Consider the following 19456-nt stretch of genomic DNA (forward strand, 5'->3'; position numbering starts at 1 on the left):
TCCACCCTGTTCCAAACACACTGGTCTGATGGCATAAGTTTTACCAAGGCAAAACTAATCATCATTACTATTGTGACTATCCACAGCATGCATTGTGAACAGAACTGATCTGAACCATTGAATCATGGTTGCAAGTTGGCACTATTGAAATCCTCATGGAAGAAAAGAAAAAACAACAAAAAAAAAAAACATCATCCTATGACGACACCATAAGTTTTCACCATGGAGTAGTAATGACTGAAGCATTGGCACATATACATAAATTTTTGAAATTTTAAAAACTGTAACAAAACCAAAAGCACTAAAACAACCAGCCATAACCAGCCTCTTGGTTTTACATTGAAACTGATCAATTACAAAGGCAAAACAATCACATTAGACGAGCATCAGACATGGAAAACACAAGTAAATCACAGTGTTTTGATGAGTTTGGTGTGTCATAATATTCACTGTGCAATCATAATTGGTTTTAAAAAGGCAACAAAATCAAATTCTGAACATAGCAAGGCGTACTTTAAAAATTAGCAATCCCTTCTCTTCACAAACATTTGACAGCTTTTGATGTACAGCTCATAAAAAGATACATTTACAATGAAAATTCGAGTACATGTTCTGGAAATCATTCATTTTAACTTTTAATTTGAACAAATGATACATCTGCTTTATATACCTTTGAGCTGAACTGTGTTCAGAGCTGTATGATGGTCAGTAGAATGATGCTTAAGAAAACAATTAAAACATGAATTTTCACAGCTTTTCCATATATTCATATCTACTGAAAACAAAACACTGTCCTTGTATCCATCTGATGATAAATATGGAAGTGCACATCATGATTAACAGCTAATTGGAAATTATATATAACAGAAAGCTATTCTTATTACAATGCTCTTAAAGAATCACAAAATATTTTTGACATGAACTTTTACCATCCGAAACACTGATTATTGTCTTAGACTTTACACAAAACTAAAATCTGCTGCAACGAACTCATTCATATTAGAAATGAAGGTACTGAAATCATGTACTAAATAGAATTTCCTGGTTAAACTCAACTCCTCCTTCACGGAAAACACACTATAGCAGCATGCAGCTTGTTGGCAAATGTTGCCCAGGGTAAAATTAACAGTTTGTGCCTAAAAAGATATCATAAATAGTGTGAATATTACATAAACCTCAGATCAACACCTGATGATGGAAAAAGAATAAGAGTGTCAGAATCCTGCTAACATCTCCCATCAAACCTCTTAGTATAAATGGAACATTTGAAAGAAGTCATTCTGTAATCTGTGTTTAACTTTGTCAATGACACTGATTCTGTATGAGCACTCCAGGTCAGTTTCACCCCTTAACATGCAATGCACAATGTGAAATAAATATAATGCTGACTCCCATGTCAAAGTGTCAACAAAATATTGTTGTTTATGTAAGGTGAAACATTTTGTTTGCATTCTTGGAAATATCTGGTTGTATACACATTAAATTGTGGATTTACAAATCAAATGTTAACAGTGTTAACTGTTCTTGCATTGCTTAATGTCAGAGTAAAAACACAGTATTGACATTCAGTTTCCCTTTTAGCACCTCTGTACTGACGTATCCTGTACATCAGTGTCCTGTTTAACTGTTTGTGTTTTTAAAAACCCATTTGCCTCGATCCCTGCAAGACCAAAGAAACATTCTACAGTGCATTCATATTATCCAGTATCCAGACCCCTTCACTTTTTTCACTAAAATTGTTTAAATTATTTTTTCCCCTAATCAATCTACACTCAGTACCCCATAATGACAAGGTGAAAAGAGAATTTGAGAAAGTGTTTTAAAAAGGAAAAACCTCACATTGACAAAAGAGTTCAGACCCTTTTCTATGACACAGTTTAGCTCAGATGCCTCCCATTTCTCTTGATCATCTTTGAGATGCTTCTACACCTTGATTGGAGTCCACCTGTGGTAAATTCAATTGATTGATTTGGAAAAGCACACACCTGTCTATATAAGGTCTCACAGCTTTTGCATATTAGAGCAAAAAACAGCCATGAGATGAAAAGAACTGCCTGCAGAGCTTAGAGACAGGATTGTGTCAAGGCACAGATCTGGGAAAAGTTAAAAGGTCTAGGACAACCATCACTGCAGCACTCAGCTGATCTGTGTTTTATGGCAGACCAGCCAGACTGAAGCCTCACCTCAGTGAAATACACATGAAAGCTGCTTGGAGTTTGCAAAAATGCTCGTAAAAGACTCTTAGATGGTGAGAAACAAGATTCTCTGGTCTGATGAAACCAAGATTTAACTGTTTGGCGTCAATTCTAAGCGTCATGTCTGGAGGAAACCACTCAACACCTGCAGATTACCTTCCCAATGGTGAAGCATGGTGATGGCAGCATCATGCTGTGGGGATGGGTTCTTCAGCAGCAGTGGCAGGGAGAGTGGTCAGGGTTGAGGGAAAGCTGAATGCAGCAAAGTACAGGGATGGCCTTAATGAAAAGTTGAAGAAGACATCAAGGGTGCTTCAACTAAGTACTGAGTAAAGGGTCTGAATACTTAAATCAAGGTGATATTACAGCTTTTCCTTTTTAACAAATTTCCAAAAATGTATTTAAAAATAAAAATCAGATTTTTGCCTTGCCATTATGAGTATAGATTGATGAGGGAAAAAATTAATTCAAACAATTTTAGCGTAAGGCTGTAACATAACAAAATGTGAAAAAAATGAAGGGGTCTGAACACTTTCTGAATGCACTTTACATACAGCATACCAATGCCTGTTCAACCCTACATTATTTAAATTAATCATTCAAATGTAAACGCTACCAAGACTCAGATATTCCAATAGATTTCTTAAAGACTGGCTTTCTAAATGAAACTCTTAGTTGAATGACAGTGGATGAATGATGAATTGATTCATTCATACTTTTTATTCTCTGTGATTACACTTTAGAAGATCTGATTGTGACTTAATCAATTCCCTGCAAATTTATCTCAAGGAGGAAAAAAAAGAAGCTTGACCTCTCTCCCTCAACAGGCATTTGACATGATTTTATGGCACTAACCATTATTGTGGAATCACTAAATGTTTTCGTGGATCCCTCAAATCTTTGCTTTGTCATTAACATGAACTTAAATTTTCAAGTCTTTTGTTGAGCAATAAGTTTGTAAAGAACGGTAAACTTTTTGACAATTTGTGTTGTGGTTGGGCTAACAGTCCACTGTCCCATGACAACCTCTTTTGTGTAGTGGTAAATTGTTCAAGAGAAAAATAATTGACCATGCACACAGAGTATTGCTAAGACGTCATTTCATGGCTTAAGGATGGCCAGTTAAATGGTCCATCAGTACATCTCAGTGACTGTGCCCCCTTGCCAAAAAAATCTGTTTTCCTCATTACATACGGCCCTTTAATGTCACTAGTCCCAGGTGTGTTACTACTGAAGCAGCTTGACATGTAAGGGTCCAAACTTCTGCTCACCAATGCACTGGCAGTGATGTCATTTTGTCACTTTTGTGGCATTTCCACACCACTGACATCCTGGTTCCCTTAATCCGTCTTCCCATTCTCCTGAGGTGTGCCAGCTTTGTTCCGGTGTGCCGAGCGCAACACCTTGTAGCAGCCGCGGGCAATCTTATGCATCCACATAATGTTCATGATGTCCAAGCAGATACTGGAGCAGATCCAAGCCACACGGCCACCCCAGGGTACAAGGTAGAAGGCCTCAGTGCCATAGACTGCATACATACGACTGTAGTAGACTGGCATGACAGCGATGCGCACCATGAAAAAGACTACTGCCATGGCAACGCCATTTGCCATGTTGGGCCTGGAGGACTTGGGATAACCTAGTACCTCAAAGAACCAGCTGAAACACAACACATAGTTGAGAAAATTGTGTCTAGCAGGATGAAGATGTGAATATGAAAATGTTGATATATACAGTAAATATAAAAACAGTTACATGACTGTATGTTAGGCATGACCAGATAAGTGGTTTAAAAAGGACTCAAAGAACCAGATTAACACAAAGAACATGCAACCAGCGGTGGATTTCCTAAATATGATTAAAATTCCCAACAATTAACACAACCTCAGACATATAATCTGCAGAAATGTTGTAGAGCTCCAACCATGATTTTAGAGACCCACAGCCCAGATCATTAGTAAGCTGGTACGTACCGCTGGTTCACACATGGTGTAGAAAACTCAGCGAGCAGACGGAAGTTAGCAAAATAAGGCAACATTCCTTGGCCCTGGAGGAACAAGGCAAGAACAGGAAGACAACAAAAAATGAAAGGGACAAAAACAAGACACTGAGTCATTTGGATCAGCATGCATAAAGGTGATGCACCATCTGCTCCTCAGGATAACACAAACAGCATTTCTTATCAATATCATAAAACAACAGCAGCAGTTACATACAGCAAAGATCTTGGCAAATCCCCAAAACAAAGGTATGTCTTAAATTCAATAAAGACTAAGGTATGTCTTAAATTCAATAAAGACTTTTCGGGACATAACCATATGATATTTCACATTTTATCACGCAGTTCAAAAAATTAAGAAATACTTTTACAGCATGGGGAACACAGGTCTAAAATTAGATGAAACCCCCTCCAAATTTAGAGCCATTTGGCAGATCTAACAAAAGACAGTTCTCCAACAGGGCACATAATTATTCCTTCAAGTTTTGCAGGCCAAAATTAGACTATCATCCCTAATTTCCTTTCCTAATGATTCATTCTCTTCATTTATTGTGAGCTGAAACTCATCCTACACTATGAGTTGGATACAAAGAACTCATGAGGTACAAAATAATATAAATCTGGACAGTAACTATAGGTAAAAGCAATGGATAAATGGACTGACCAACCAACATATAAAGTGTCTCAATATCAAAGAGAATTAACAACAAGCTGTTCATCATCTTCTATCCTTTAAAAGCGACAGTACAAGATTCAACATGCACATAAAAATAGGCTTTTTTGCATTTTATTGAAGTAATAATCCCCAATGCATCGTCACAGCAAACTATATGCTAACTATTGCTAGGCTTTTCATCCTGAGAGCAGAAAAACATACTGTTAGGACCATACAACATGATAATTCATCTGAATAACATCTCAACATTAAAAGGTATTGAGCACATATCAAAACAACACAGGCTTTGATACATATATCGTACAACCATACATACATATATTCAGCCAGCCACTATTTCAAGGAGCAATCAAAAGCCATGCAGAGTAAAAAGTAATATGTTTTAACTGCCAAACATATTGCTGTTTAGAAGATCAGGGCCTGAATTCCACATCATCTCTTGTCAGGTATGAAATAAATGAATTATGAGTGCTTGAGACAATTCCTAATGAAACTAGCAATACTGGCAATGATACCTGATTCTAAAATGTAGTTTCTGACCTGGACAAAAGCTGTTATGAAGCCCTACTATAAGTGATACAAATATAAAATAACAATTACTTTATTTCCATTCCCCTTAATAGAAATGCACAATTTTCAGCTGCTACTAAATATAATGATGAAATGAAAGATGATTTTAAAACGAAGATGCTTTCAGGAGACCTGATCTTAAACACTGTTGACCTGGCCTACCTTTAAACATCGAACACTGAATGATGCTGTTAAAATTGTGCCATTAGCCAAATAAATTTGAATTATATGTCTGACTGAAAAAGTGTATTAGTGAGTGCTGTTATTTGTATCTCAATTTGAATTACAATAAGATAGTTTTACTCAGGTGTTCTAAACTGAATTTTGTGTCTAACTCCGGACCATATAAACAAGTCAAACTCAAAATTAGGATAAAAAAATCATAGTATTAAATTTGACAAAGACACCTAGACAACATAGAATTCAAGGTTACTTGGCTTGTGGCCCGATTTATATAGAGCATGTAAAAGAAGACTTACCGTCAGGGCTGAAACAAAAGCTGTTCATTGAAACATACTTACTATGTGATACAAACAGGGTACATCTGCATTGCAGTTTTTCTACCATATAATGTGATCTTTCCACCTAGCATGAGCATGCTAGTACCTCTAGGAACTGGTAAGTCCATACTGTGACTGGGCATCATATCTGCTCAGTGCAACACAACAGCAATAACAGCAGACAAGACAGGAATAAAGAAGTCCCCATCTAGATCAAGACCTGTGCTGGGTTTCTAAATGATACACAACCTTTTTGGTAGTTTTTGCATGAATGGGGATGACACAACCCAACTTTTTGTTGGTAGTTTTTGCATGTAGGGTTTAAAGAGGGTCTGTTTATGTTAAAGTCAGCAGAGGATACAGAGACAGACAGACAGGTACATTAGAAGAAAAAAAAAAAAAGAAAAAAGATGCCACCACAATTGGAAGCAAATAAGAAGCAACACTTACGACACTCAGAAGAAAGCATGCATCTACTATTTACACAGCATGTTTCCATTTTTTTGATTAAGCTATATTTGACTGTTAAAATGGACACAAAAACAGATTATGCTCCATTTAAAAAAAATTAAAATGGCTGACTAATCAACAATTAAAACATACCAACAAGCTCATGTAATTAAGCCGATTTGTATTTTTTTTAAATAGAAGTTTCCCCAACTTAAAGTAAATTTAAGTAGGCCTTAATTTTGTTGTATGTCTCAGGGTTTAATATTGAATTTACTTTTTTGTGAATTTGACATGTACACTTCCACATAAAGACACTTAACACATTAATCAATAAGACTAAGACAACAAATGACAAGTTGACTGGGTACAAAACTAAAGAAAATGAAAATGACATCAAGGATTAGCCAATTTTATTATGGTTTCTACTGCAAATGTAATAACGCCTACAGTAATGTGACTCGTGATTCGTTTTTTTTCTATCACAGTTGAATAATGCAGAGCATTCATTCTGTTATCCCACATGAATTTGAGATCTAGTCTGAGGAAACCGTCATGATTGTCCAGTAACAGTATGGCCTACTTCATTTCAATTACCTAATTGTTTTAGATACAGGTGATTGCTCTGTTTCTCCAAATGAAAGGCTGGATTTATAGTCAGCAGTAAATTATAATTTTGTTATGACAATGTGACACTATTTAATCTCATTATTAATGTTTAGACACAGAAATGTGTGAAAGTAATAATCCTCAGTAACAATGCAGATATAGACCGATGCAAATATGATGTGTGTCACATTAAAGAAGAAATCTGTAAATCCAGCCACTGACTGGAGCGTTGAAAGGGGTAAAATGTAAATCTGGACTGCAGCATTTACACTAAACACATGGTTGAAACCAAACATCTGTAGTGCTTTACAGCTTTATACCAAGATTTTATGAGTTGCCAATTACAACATAAAACCAAATCTATAGTACAAAGCAATGTAAAGCATTTTTTTTTAATCCAAGAACAGTTGAAGGATGGTGACTCAGAAGCAGAGCAATGCGCAGTGTAAGTCCTCTTGCATTTTTTTATATAGAAAAAATGAAAAATTTATTGTAGGGGAACAAACAGGAATGACCTGTAAGTTTATTTAACTCAAATAAAGTGGGTATAAGGGAAAAGACTGACTTTTAAGATCATTAACAACAGTGATTTCATCAGATACACCTAACAGAGTACATTCAACATGGTATTATAAAAAGCCTTGGCTAATTGGTGATGCACTTTATCATCTGGGGTCATCTTGATGACATTATCTGAGTGGCTTTGACAGTTTTCCCTCATCAGGGAGTCTCAGGAGGAGTGTAAGGAGGAGAAAGAGGAGGCAGCACTAGGCTCTGGCACAAAGACAGACAGGCTGAAGGTTCTGTAGATAGGCAGGTAAGTAATTAGGAGTGTTAAATATTGTTTGTTGGCATGCACAGTAACAAGAAAGGAACCCTGTCTTTATAGAACGCTTCAGAACTGCCAGCATGCACACAGTGGTTACAGTTCAGCATTCGGCTGTGCTAAGCTCAGAACAGCTCAGCTTATGTCACATTCACAAAACATCAAAAGGGGTCAGTAAAACAAACAGAAAGCACAGATATTGTAAGGGCAAGGTGAAGGGGGAGGGTCATCAGCCAGTACCATTATTGAGCATTCCATGCAAAAAATACCATAGTCATTCATCTCTATGATAATTATGCAACAGATCCTGGCGACCTAGAGGGTTTCAGATTGAACCAAGAGTGAAAAGCACTGCCCATAAATGCTGAGTACATTGAACAGTCTCCATGTCTAGATAAGCGCCAACTGTATACTAGCAGTGGAGGAATAACCAATGAGTTACTAATTAGTACTTCAAACTAATTTTGAAATTATTATCAGGCTAAACGTTACAAAATGATACTAATACAGTCTTGACACCAAATAGCTGATTTGATGTATGATGAGGGTCAACCATCATGTTCTTTGGTAAGAGGGCTTTCACAATGCAGCTCAAACAAGTGCTAAACCTGAGTGAAATGTCAAACTAACTTGAAATCTATGGTTATGGTTATGGCTATGGTTAATCTATGGTCAGTTATCCAGCCATCTAAAAAATACAACCACAGAAGAGGCAAGAACATCTTAATACTCACACATCTTAATAGCGTAAGGGCAGGCACACTGACTGAGGATGATTTTAACCATCCATGAGGCTTCCGTCTCTGATGTGTTTGTACAGTTTTGGGTACATCCTTTGCACAGATACTGACTATGCTGACCTTGCCTTGTGCATGTTTAACTAACCTACATGAGCTGCAGGGCTATATGAGGATAGCCATGGACACTTATTGAATAATGGCTAAACAGACAGTTTGACAAGACACAGCTGTTCACCCTTGGTTGTCTCCTTCCCATCTTGCCTGCACGTTCTGCTATTGGACAATAGGGCACTCACCAGTACATAGTAGTAAGCATACAATGCTGCCAGATGGTGAACTACAAAAAACTTGTCGCCTATCGCCTTCCAATAGTAAAATATTAGCAGCAGATCTGGAAAACAAAAGTACAGGGGAGAGACAGAAAACATGTCATTGGTATATTCAAAACATTTAAAGAACATACAAAGTGATAAAAACATATACTGTAAACTTTTAATACTTTATCCAAAAATTGTATATGTGTCTGGTTTTTATTTCTGACCAGGAACTGACACACAGCTGGGCCCAAACCCAAGGGAGTCATCTAAGCATCAAGTTTATTGCATCAACAAATAACAAATTACATGCATGCTCTCTGGGTCCCACTTTTACAGATATTACCTGGGTAAACAGGATGTTTCTCTTACCAGATATGAGGTAGCCTGTTGTGATGGCAACATTAGTCTTCACCAGTGTAGGATCTCCCCTATTAAAAATACACATTTGGTTTGATTGAGTTTGTGTGATTAAATTTTAAAAGAGGCTATTTGTAAGTTTTCTCTCAGGAACGGGTGGTGCAGATTGTCGCTTGACAAGAACTTCAGCCATTGTGTTTAAAAGACAAGAGGTTATAACACACACTCTGAGCAGCGCTACATCTTCAGGGCAGATTGGAGGCTACAGTGAGTTGCTATTGGAAAGTGACGAAATGGGCTGGGGTTAGCATGCTAACAGCATGAAGAAAAGAAATGATAGAAATAGTCAACATTGGAATTACTTTCCACCACTGGGGACAGCTCTTGGCGAGTGAAGGAATGAAGTTTGATGCTGAGCTTGCAGTGTTTCTTCTGCACTGGTAAGTAAACAGCTAAAACTATCTATTTAGCAATAGCAAAACTATAACATAAATAACTCCTTTAAAGTCACTATGTGTTGGTATTGAAAATTTCTGACTATAAAAGGCAGCACCTGAAAAACTTACGGGAATCATCACATAATCAATTCAAAATAAAACTAATTTCCACTCTAGCATGACACATGAGCAGTTTACATTGATAATGGTGGAAGATTTAACACTCATAGTTCTTGCTTTTTGAAACAATGGGTATTTGATTTCAACACAATTAAACAAAGGCAGGTTTTTCATTTCTAATCGATTTGTCGCAGCTGAAATGACAACTGTGGTTAGCAAATTTTGTCAGCTCTAGTTAGCTAGCAAGGTAGAACTAACTCCTTGAGTTGGCTGACTTTACAATGCTTCTAGTTAGCATATTTTAAAACCAGAACAATGTAAAAAGATCTTAAATATCCACGTGATGATTGCATTCTTATTATAATGACTAGAGACTATTGCTAAAGCTACATTCCTCAAAAGTTGATGATCCATGTATATGTAAATAAAGAGCAGCATTGTTGTGGAAGGATAGCTTATCAGCTTTAGTGTTATTCTAAATAAAAATGTAATTAAAATGGTAAACATATCCCAAACAAGGGAACACATTTTGAGAGTGAAGACAGACCTAGCTATCCTTACAGGCTTGGCTGAAGGTGTTGGGGGTGTTAAGTTCCCCAATTCCAATAAAGAACAGGACACGGCTGCTAATTGGCTCTCACACAGGTAACGGGTCATTCTTAAACCTGTTTTTTCTAATATAACCCCTAAACAACATATAGTAATAATGTTTTATGCTGTACGTTACCACTTGGCCTTCGAAGTAATGCTATGTTACAGTGGGTAGTCAGCTAATTAGCTGGGCATGCTAATGTTTATAGCTTACCTTAAAGCAGGCAAACTCAATGTGTAATCCATTCCTCACACTTCTGCTGTTGTGTTTTTGGAAAGAGTAAAAAAGAGACACCAACCTCCAGACTCTATATACACTGCTTCAACAAGACTGACATACCTGCCATGTGTACAGTTGCTAAGTATGGAAAGTAAAGGGGATTCACAAATCTCACCAGACAGGATCTTCATTGACAGCATCATCAAAGAACAAGATGTGGAGACAGAAGATTCCCACCAACAGTGCGTGAAATGTTGACACCGTCCTGAAATGAAAACCATAACACACACAGCTGTGATGATATTCTCCTGTCTTGACACATCAGAGATTTTCTGTTTTTGTCAGAGGAACAGTGTATATTTATCTTCATTTATGAAAAGTGCCTTAGACCTGTTTTGAGTGTTTTAGCGCAGAATTTTAGTACTCACTGTGGATCAACTGATTCCCTGTCAGGTTGGCACACAGATTCAGACCAATTACAATAAGAGATTAAACACTGCTGAAGGGTCAGGCAGAGCAGCACAATCATTCAAGCAGTGAGACAGTCCAACAGTTCTCATCAATCAGTCAGTAAGAAAGAGTGACAGCCTGACTGTAAGATGTTTTTATCCCCATAGTCTACTGTACATCCATCTCTATTAATCATTAATTTTTATTTGCTCATAATAAAACATGTGACTATATCAATTTCACAAGTGCTCTCATGAGTAATAAGCTGAGTATGCAAGAAGAATGAAAATGATTGATTGATTCAGGCTGGACCAGGCTGGTCTACCATCCTGGACATCCACTGTCCCTCAATCTATAGTAAAGCATTCACTGTTCTCATAGTGCTTTATGATAACAGCAGCCTGTCTGTCTCGCTCTACAAACAAATGCACTCCATCTTTTCATTCCAATCTAGTTGTTCTACCAGCATCTGCAATGTTCCCAAAACAAGTTAGCAGATAAAACAGCAATGTGACAACAGATGACATTTGGTTGTTGTCTGATCAAATGGTCCATTCATCAGTATGTACATGTTGGTTGAGTTAGATCCTCAGATGAGCTTGAAATTAAAATGGACAAAAATGAAACCAAAATCCCAAAATGTTCACACAACTATAGTAGCTGGCCCAAGAGGAATCTAGAAATCTGTGTATGTGTTATATCCTACAACTTCCTATATGAGCCCATGTACAGTATACAACAAAATGTACACCCGAGTGCAATATCACTAAAATGTTAAATGATCCAAAACTGCAAAATTTTACAATATTTGTATTATTTTTTAGTAGAGGTGCTGGAGCCAACTGGGCGAGGGTGTACCCCACGCTCGCCCAGTTGGATCCTCGCCCAGCTACTTACATGAGAGGAGAGGGCACACAAGCATCAATAGACTACTGAACATAGGCCGAAACACAGGTGCTGCAGTGGTTAGGAGATATACAGTAGGAAGAGCCTTACTATCAATAACAGAAGGCTCAGTGCCGTTCTTGAAAAATTATGACATGCACAATTTACTATTTACACAACCGGGCTGCCAACATGCAAAAGATTTTACACTGAGCTTTCTATCCTGAAATTCAATGGTGCCAACTAGAATCACATTCATGTAACTCCTCCTCCTTAAAAGATTCTGATATGCCATGCCCAAAGACTTAAACCCAAACGGTACACAAATAACCCAATAGTCATATCTACTTTAAGAATCTGGCAACAAATCAAGCAACACTTTGGCTGGAACACGCTCCTGCTTAACACCCCAGTATGTAATAATGAGCTCTTACTGAAGGCACATTCTCCAGCTTTGCTCAGCTACGTATGTACTACCTTTAATCTGTCCTTTTCAGGTACTTCCAGGTTCAGCAGTTCCTCAAATCAAAAACACCCTCATTTCCAGATGCCCCACTCTCTTCTGTAATTGATAACCTTCTGCAACCTTCTATATCAGCAAGGCAAGCAAATTTAGTCTCATTTGCCTCATTAATAGCCCATCGTAGAATACTTTTATTATGGAAGAAACCATTGCCTCCATCTCCAACCTCATGGCTGAGAGACACAATGTCCTTCTTGGAATTAAAAAAGATTCAATTCTCCATACGTGGCTTGACAGACAAACTTTACAGTCATTGGCAACCCCTGATCACTTATGTTAAGAGTCTGTCTTCCCTTCCCCCAGATTGATTACATGGGTGAGATGGCTAACACAATGTAGCAGCTGAATCCTACATTTGGGCATAAAAACGAAGATCTCCCAGCAATCTGTTTTGCACCGCAAAGACTCATACATGCACACACTACACTTTGTTGTCATTTTCTTTTTTTTCAATTTACTTTATTTATCTTTTTTGTAATATACCTTGCTTTCTATTGTTGTTGTTAGTCCTTTTCTGTTTGTATTATTTCTCATGTTTGTCAAGACTGTAAGCACAGTTCCTTTAGATTAAGAGCAAAAAGGGTCAAAAGGGAGGTGTTGGGTGGGGCGGTGGGTTAGGGTTATAAAGGAGCATTTCATGTCATTGTTTGTTCATTTGTTCATTTGTTCATTCATTTGTTTTTTGTAATGTATTGTGATGACTCCCAAAGTGCCAATAAAATATATTCACAAAAAATAAATAAAGGTGGACCTACGAAATACTGTTACATTATACAATTAAAGAATGCAATTTAAGTATAGTTTCATTAGTAAAACATTTATGTTTTACATATTAATTGCCTTTATTCTTGAAATGAGACATGAAAATCTTAAGGATGACAACTTTAAACAGGGTATTTTTGTAATAATAATCTAACTGCATATGCTGCATAAACTAATGATGTCAACAATGAAGTTGGTGAGTAAAATATTAACCAGCATGTCATTGGGCATGAGGGTTGTTAAAAATAAAAGAGAGAGAGAAATATAGGGGGAAAGCGTTTTGTATCAAGTATTCCAGTCCAGTTTTTTATGCTTTACAATTTGTAAAGACTAAGCAAGGTTTTACTACATCAGAGATAAAAAAGAAAATCTCTCAAAACAGCATTCCATTGAGTTTCCACCATGTTGCCAGCACCTTGAAGCAGTGCCACATAGAGCAAACATAGCAAAACACACAATGCATCCTACTAGTGAGTCAGATACTATGTCACAGGAAATATGTGGGTTGACTGTCAGTGCTTATCTTTGGATCGAGCTGAAACAAATCCCCTCTGTCCAACATCTGAGCTGAGCTTACACTCCTTGCCATACATAGCATGTCAATATTTAGGATCATCATGATCAGAAGTTCAGTTCAGGTCACCTTGAGTTCCATTCCACCTTCTGCTTGTCACTGAGGCTGAGGAAGCCAGGGCTGATGCGCATGGACATCCACGGGCTGACTTTGTGGAAGAGCCACTGGAAGGTGAGGAAACTGGTCACAGAGATGGTGAGGATAAGCTGGCTGAATGGGTCCATGGCCATCCAACCCCACTGTGGGAGGAGGGACAGACGTTGGGTAAAGGTTAGAAAGAAGACTTGTAAAGTTAGTCATACTTAAAAACATACCAAAAAATCATTAGGTATTAGTGATTATGTTTTCTTTTCAGATCAGCTAAATCACAGTTGGTGTATTTGGTGACAACAACTACAATGCAACTGAAAATCACAATTGTCAGTGGGGTGAGTTAAATTTTATTAACTTAGCTCCAGTAGGAGAGCTGCCACTGGCCTTTAAAAGAAAAGGTAGATAGGCAAAGTGTGGTAAACTACTAACTATCAATAATATTTTGACAGTAACTAGTCATCAACTTTACTCCATCAACTTCTTTACGTCTTCAGAACCTCTACTAAATACTTACAAACTGAATGGAAATGTATTGACTTGATTTTTTGACAATGATAAGCTTATGTGCTACTTACTTGGTTTATGTTACAGACAGAAGACAAAAGTATCAAGACATGCATGCTGAAACCAGTCATTGTGGTTTCAGCTCACACAGCTTCTAAACCCACAGACACCTTCTTTCTTAGGAAGCGCTACAACAAAAATGGAGATGTACATTTACATGACTATGCTGACTGAAGTGCTTTTCAACCCACTCTGCATTTGACCAATCAACACAATAACCATTTTACAGTGTCCTACTTTCCAACTTAAACAAGAGCCACAGTATGTGTACTGTAATTACATTCTGATGCAAAACCCAGTTTCCCTTAGTGTATTACAGGGCAGAGTGTATCTTCACATTAATAGAGGCACTATTACCGTGTGGCAATTTAATGACATTTCAGAGCTACTTACAAGGAGTAACTTGAACACAATGAAGATAATATAGTCAACGAATAATAACAAACCATGAATAAAATCAGAGTTATAATGTCACACTCTACCATTGTGAGAGATAAACATTTGGTGGAACACAAAGAGGGTGATTAATGTGAGACATGGTGATTTTAACACTGCATGGACTATTCAGTGACATCTTGAACTTTTGATAATTTTCAATCTTTTATAGTGGTTTTAACCAAGATCTTCTGCACCATATCCTGTCTACCCTGCTGATTAACATGCTTCAAGATTCTTTTGTGATTGAATTCTCTGTACTTGGGTTCATCATCATTTTCAAAAATGTAGGTGTACAGCAAATGTTGTACAGTGCTGTGCTCTCCACGAAATCAAAGCTGAATTAGCTTACAGTTGGGCCTGCATGAAAAATATAATAGTACTCATTTGTGAGAGCATCACTAAAGCTGCTCCATTATTCATATTGCATTAATTCCACAATGTTGAGATGGAAATTTTATAGAAACAAACTAAAGAGACCTTCTGTTATATTTAATAATAATGCAGGCTAAAACTGGATCATTTTGACAAAATGAAGTGTCATACTGTTTTTGACCAAAAGTTTTTAGACCCATTCAATTTTCTCACATTTTGTTATGTTGCAGCCTTGTGCTAAAATAATTTCAAAAATCCGTCATCAATCTGCATTCAATATCCCATAATGAGAAAGCAAAAAGATCATTTTTGAAAATTTTGCAACTTCATTAAAAAGGAAAAACTGAAATATCACAGTCACATAAGTACTCAGACCCTTTGTTATTGCACTTTGAAGTTGTCTGTGAATGTTCTCATTCGTCCAGGTCATAGTTATCTCTCTCTCAAATTAAATCGAAGGCAACTGGACTTGTATTTGTCTGTGGAAGACGTTTTGCCTCTTATCCAAGCGGCTTCATCAGTTCTTATCTATTGGTCTCTCTAGTCCGCACTAGTCTGACCAAGAAAGTGGAGTAGGACCCAGGTATTTAACCTCTTGTGGGTGGGTCCACCAAAGTACCTGTGAAAGTACTGGTTTCACCTGACCATTTTGCTCAAGGGCCTCAATTTCTCTTGATCATTTTTACACCTTGATTGGAGTCCACCTGTGTTAAATTAAATTGATTAGACATGATTTGGAAAGGCACACACTTGTCTATTTAAGGGCTCACAGCTGACAGTGCACATCATAGCAAAAATCAAGACATGAGGAGGAAGGAACTGCCTGCAGAGCTCAAAGACAGGACTGTGTTGACGCACGGATCTGGGGAATGCTACAAAAAAAAAAAAAAAAAAACATTCTGCTGCACTGAAGGTTCCCAAGAGCTGGTCTCCATAACTCCTAAATGAAATGAGTATTGAACAACCATGAGTCTTCCTAGAACTGGCCACTCGGCCAAACTGAGCAATCAGGGAAGAAAGGCCTTGGTAAGAGAGATGACCAAGAGATCCAAAGATCCTGTGTGGAGATGGGAGAAACTTCCAGAAGGGCAACCAATTCTAAGTGTCATGTATGATTTCCTCCAGGCATGACACTTATAATTGAGGCCAAACAGTTCAATCTTGGTTTCATCAGACCAGAGAATCTTGTTTACCAAAGTCTAGGAGTCCTTTAGCTACTTTTTTGCACTGAGGAGAGGCTTCTGTCTGGCCACTCTGCCATACAGCCTAGATTGGTGGAGTGCTGCAGTGATGGTTTTCCTTTTTCTTTTTTCTTTTTTTTTGTAGCTATCCCTAAATCTGTGCCTCATCACAATCCTGTCTCTGAGCTCTCTGAGCAATAACTTTGACCTCATGGATTGTTTTTTTCTCTTATATAAACAGGAGTGTGCCTTTCCAAATCATGTCCTATCAATTGAATTTACCACAGGTGGACTCCAATCAAGGTGTAGATCATCTCAAAGATGAAGAGAGCTGAGCTAAATTTCAAGTGTGATTGCAAACGGTCCGAATACTTTTCGTCAATGTGATATTTCCTTTTAATATATTTGCAAAACATTTCTAAAAATTCTGTTTCCACTTTGTCATTATGGGATACTGATATATATATTAAAATGAGGGATTTCTTTTATTTTAACTTAAGGCTGCAGCATAACAAAATGTGAAAGAATTTATGGGGTCTGAATAGTTCCTGAATGCACTGTATATTAAGAAAACTTGACAATATTTTCAAAATGCCTACTGGTGGAATTTCAAGACATACAAAAAAGTTACTTTTAATATGAACACACAAATAGAAATCAACATCAAATTAATATATTGAACAGCTGTACTACAGGAAATATTTCAGTTACTTTACTGGTATAACAGCTTTGCTGTAAGACGTCAGTCCTGTGGTGGAAAATGAGAGCATAGTATAAATGCTGATCAGCACAGGATGGTACAACAAAATCCATTTCCTATTTATACATGATTTACTTCAGTATCTAGGCCTTGAATTAACATAATGTGCAGTAAAAACATGCATTATGCTCTAAAGCCATTGTTAAATAAAAAAAAAACTATCATGTCTATATTTGGATCAAAAGTGTGTGTCTTCTATATGACAACAAAGTTCCAAAATTAGCAGCTCTACTCATACTCTCACACGCTGGCTTGTAGCCAGTAAATGTATGTCAGTGACAGAGGTCCATTGCAACCGCTGAGTCCACACCACTGAGCTGTTTTATGAGTGTTGCATTAAGCTATTTGCATATTGGCAAATTTGACTGTTCCAGCCCTTGGTAAGAGGTCAAGTCTGTTAACTTTGGAGACATATTTACATCTCCCAAGTAAGAGAACAGGGTATCCTCCAGCACAGTCATACAAAAAACAAACATCTCACTCCCTGGAGCTCTGGCTTTGGTGATTTTATACCTGCCTTTGTTCCTGCGTTGTGCCAAAGAAATGCTAGAGGACTAACAGTGTGCCTCATGGAAACACTGTAAACAATAAGAAGCCACCAGGGAACTGAAAGGCCAATTCCACAGAGCCCTCTCCTCTTGCCTGCCTGTAATACATTAGTGGGCAGTGTGCTCCAGTACTTAAACACAGCATGCTGCAAGGCAGAAAGACTTTTTGTTATTATAGGGACACTTCAAGAAACCATAAGGTGATTTTGACTCGGTAGACATCTGGGTATCTGACTAATGCTACTCTCTGTCATGCTTACAAAACACGTGGATCTGTTTCAGATACACACATACATGTTTGCGTCCGGTAAGTGCCTTACAGGACACTGCTGCCAAGGGCAAATGGTTACAGAAGTTGACTGAAGTCCAGGCTACAGAAAGGAAACAGCTGAAAAACCATGGCAAACAACACTACAAGTGTATATAGCCTGTCTCATAAACATCTGCTTTTTAACAAACACATCTGTGGAGTTTAGTGTGTTTCTTCTGCAAAGATTTATCTATTTAAAACCCTGTAGAATGAACTGTGAATCGAGTTCAAATGAAAGCTGAATAGGAGACAGTGGTTGTGTCAAGGGAAATCGCAAAACAAGATTTTGAGATAAAAGACAGAAATCTGCTAATGTACTTCCTGACACAATAGCCTTGTGCTGATAAAAAAAATAAAAAAATAAAAAAGTGACTGGAACTAACCTCCAATCAAAAGTCAATTATTATGAAAAACACATTTTCCCTTTGCTACAACATACTGTACTAATAAGACATAAATTTTGGTGTAACAACGCGGAAAGAATGAGTTTACAAGAATTAACCCCAAAGTAACTCCATGGTTTAAGAGCAGTGTTATTCAGAGCCCCACTGATTTATTAATGTCTCAACCATTTGGATAGACAATGACATGCTTGGGCCCGCCTCAAAGATAGACCCGGTCTAAATAATGTGGAAAGTGATGTCTATTTCCACTGCACAAGAATGAAACTGGTTACTGCTGGCAAGATTGTTTTGCCAGCTTCGCATGTTCCTATAACGACTAGCACGTACGGCTAAAATGCGCTTGCGTAAGACGGGTGGACCTTTTTTTAAGGGGGAAACGATAGCGTTTGATAGCCTCACGAGAAAATTGTTATGTGCATCACCGGACAGCACTTTACAGATGCTGTCCAGAATCGATTGCCCACAGCACACGCTATCAACCGAGTCATAGAGGTATTCTCATTTTATTTACAGCAAAAATTACCGTATAGAATTGCACACACACGAGGCCAATTCACGCCGCATTGCCTGGTCAGCTGCTATAATGTGTTGAGGGAAAATAACACTGGCCTGGTGGTGTTTCTGTGTACCAGCCGACAAGAGAAAATAAAAGATCCCAAATGTACTTACCTTATGACTTTCATTAAGATGATCTCACTCTCACTCTATCAAGTGGTTATGGTTTCCAGGGTCGCTCGCAAAGCCGTGTATGTTGAGTCAAAGCCACAGCCATATCGAGTCATTTTTGATCAACAAGACAGCCCGCCTCCTGCTCCACGCACACGCTATAAACTTGGGGGAGATGCCGAAGGGCTGCTGTTCCGTGCCTCTGCCACCTTTGCAGTGTTTACCGAGAATCCCATCCGACATGAAACGTGCATAATTGCAGAGGTGCGGATCATGAAGCTCGACGCTCGATTACAGGAACGATATGGGGTGTTGGTGTATG

At 37.8% G+C, this 19456-nt stretch overlaps 1 protein-coding gene across 3 annotated transcripts; it reads right to left on the bottom strand.

Moving 5' to 3' along the window:
* Positions 1 to 2669: 2669 nt before the first annotated feature.
* On the bottom strand, positions 2670 to 19456 carry LOC111237235 (transmembrane protein 56-B-like). Of its 3 annotated transcripts, none has more exons than XM_022766256.1 (7): positions 19138 to 19456; positions 13868 to 14004; positions 10780 to 10869; positions 9249 to 9307; positions 8859 to 8953; positions 4169 to 4242; positions 2670 to 3854 (listed from the first exon to the last, which is right to left on the bottom strand). In XM_022766256.1, exons 2-7 carry the CDS (start codon positions 13933 to 13935, stop codon positions 3536 to 3538), a joined length of 705 nt encoding a protein of 234 aa, XP_022621977.1. In that variant the 5' UTR covers positions 13936 to 14004; positions 19138 to 19456; the 3' UTR covers positions 2670 to 3535. The 3 variants fall into 3 exon arrangements, with proteins under 3 accessions (XP_022621977.1, XP_022621976.1, XP_022621975.1); XM_022766255.1 differs by having other exon boundaries at positions 13868 to 14008; XM_022766254.1 differs by having other exon boundaries at positions 13868 to 14037.

The sequence above is a fragment of the Seriola dumerili genome, unplaced genomic scaffold, assembly GCF_002260705.1.
Source record: "Seriola dumerili isolate Sdu_G_001 unplaced genomic scaffold, Sdu_1.0 BDQW01000822.1, whole genome shotgun sequence".
NCBI classification, from domain to species: Eukaryota; Metazoa; Chordata; class Actinopteri; order Carangiformes; family Carangidae; genus Seriola; species Seriola dumerili.

What these genes read in the sequence shown, in the direction of transcription:
- LOC111237235 (XM_022766254.1), bottom strand. Translation starts at nt 14,028, where the DNA reads ATGGCCATGGACCCATTCAGCCAGCTTATCCTCACCATCTCTGTGACC. An exon ending in AACAGGCTACCTCATATCTG is followed by an intron (nt 8,954 to 9,248) that starts GTAAGAGAAACA and finishes TTTGTTTTCCAG; the next exon opens with ATCTGCTGCTAATATTTTAC. An exon ending in ACACCATGTGTGAACCAGCG is followed by an intron (nt 3,855 to 4,168) that starts GTACGTACCAGC and finishes GTTGTGTTTCAG; the next exon opens with CTGGTTCTTTGAGGTACTAG.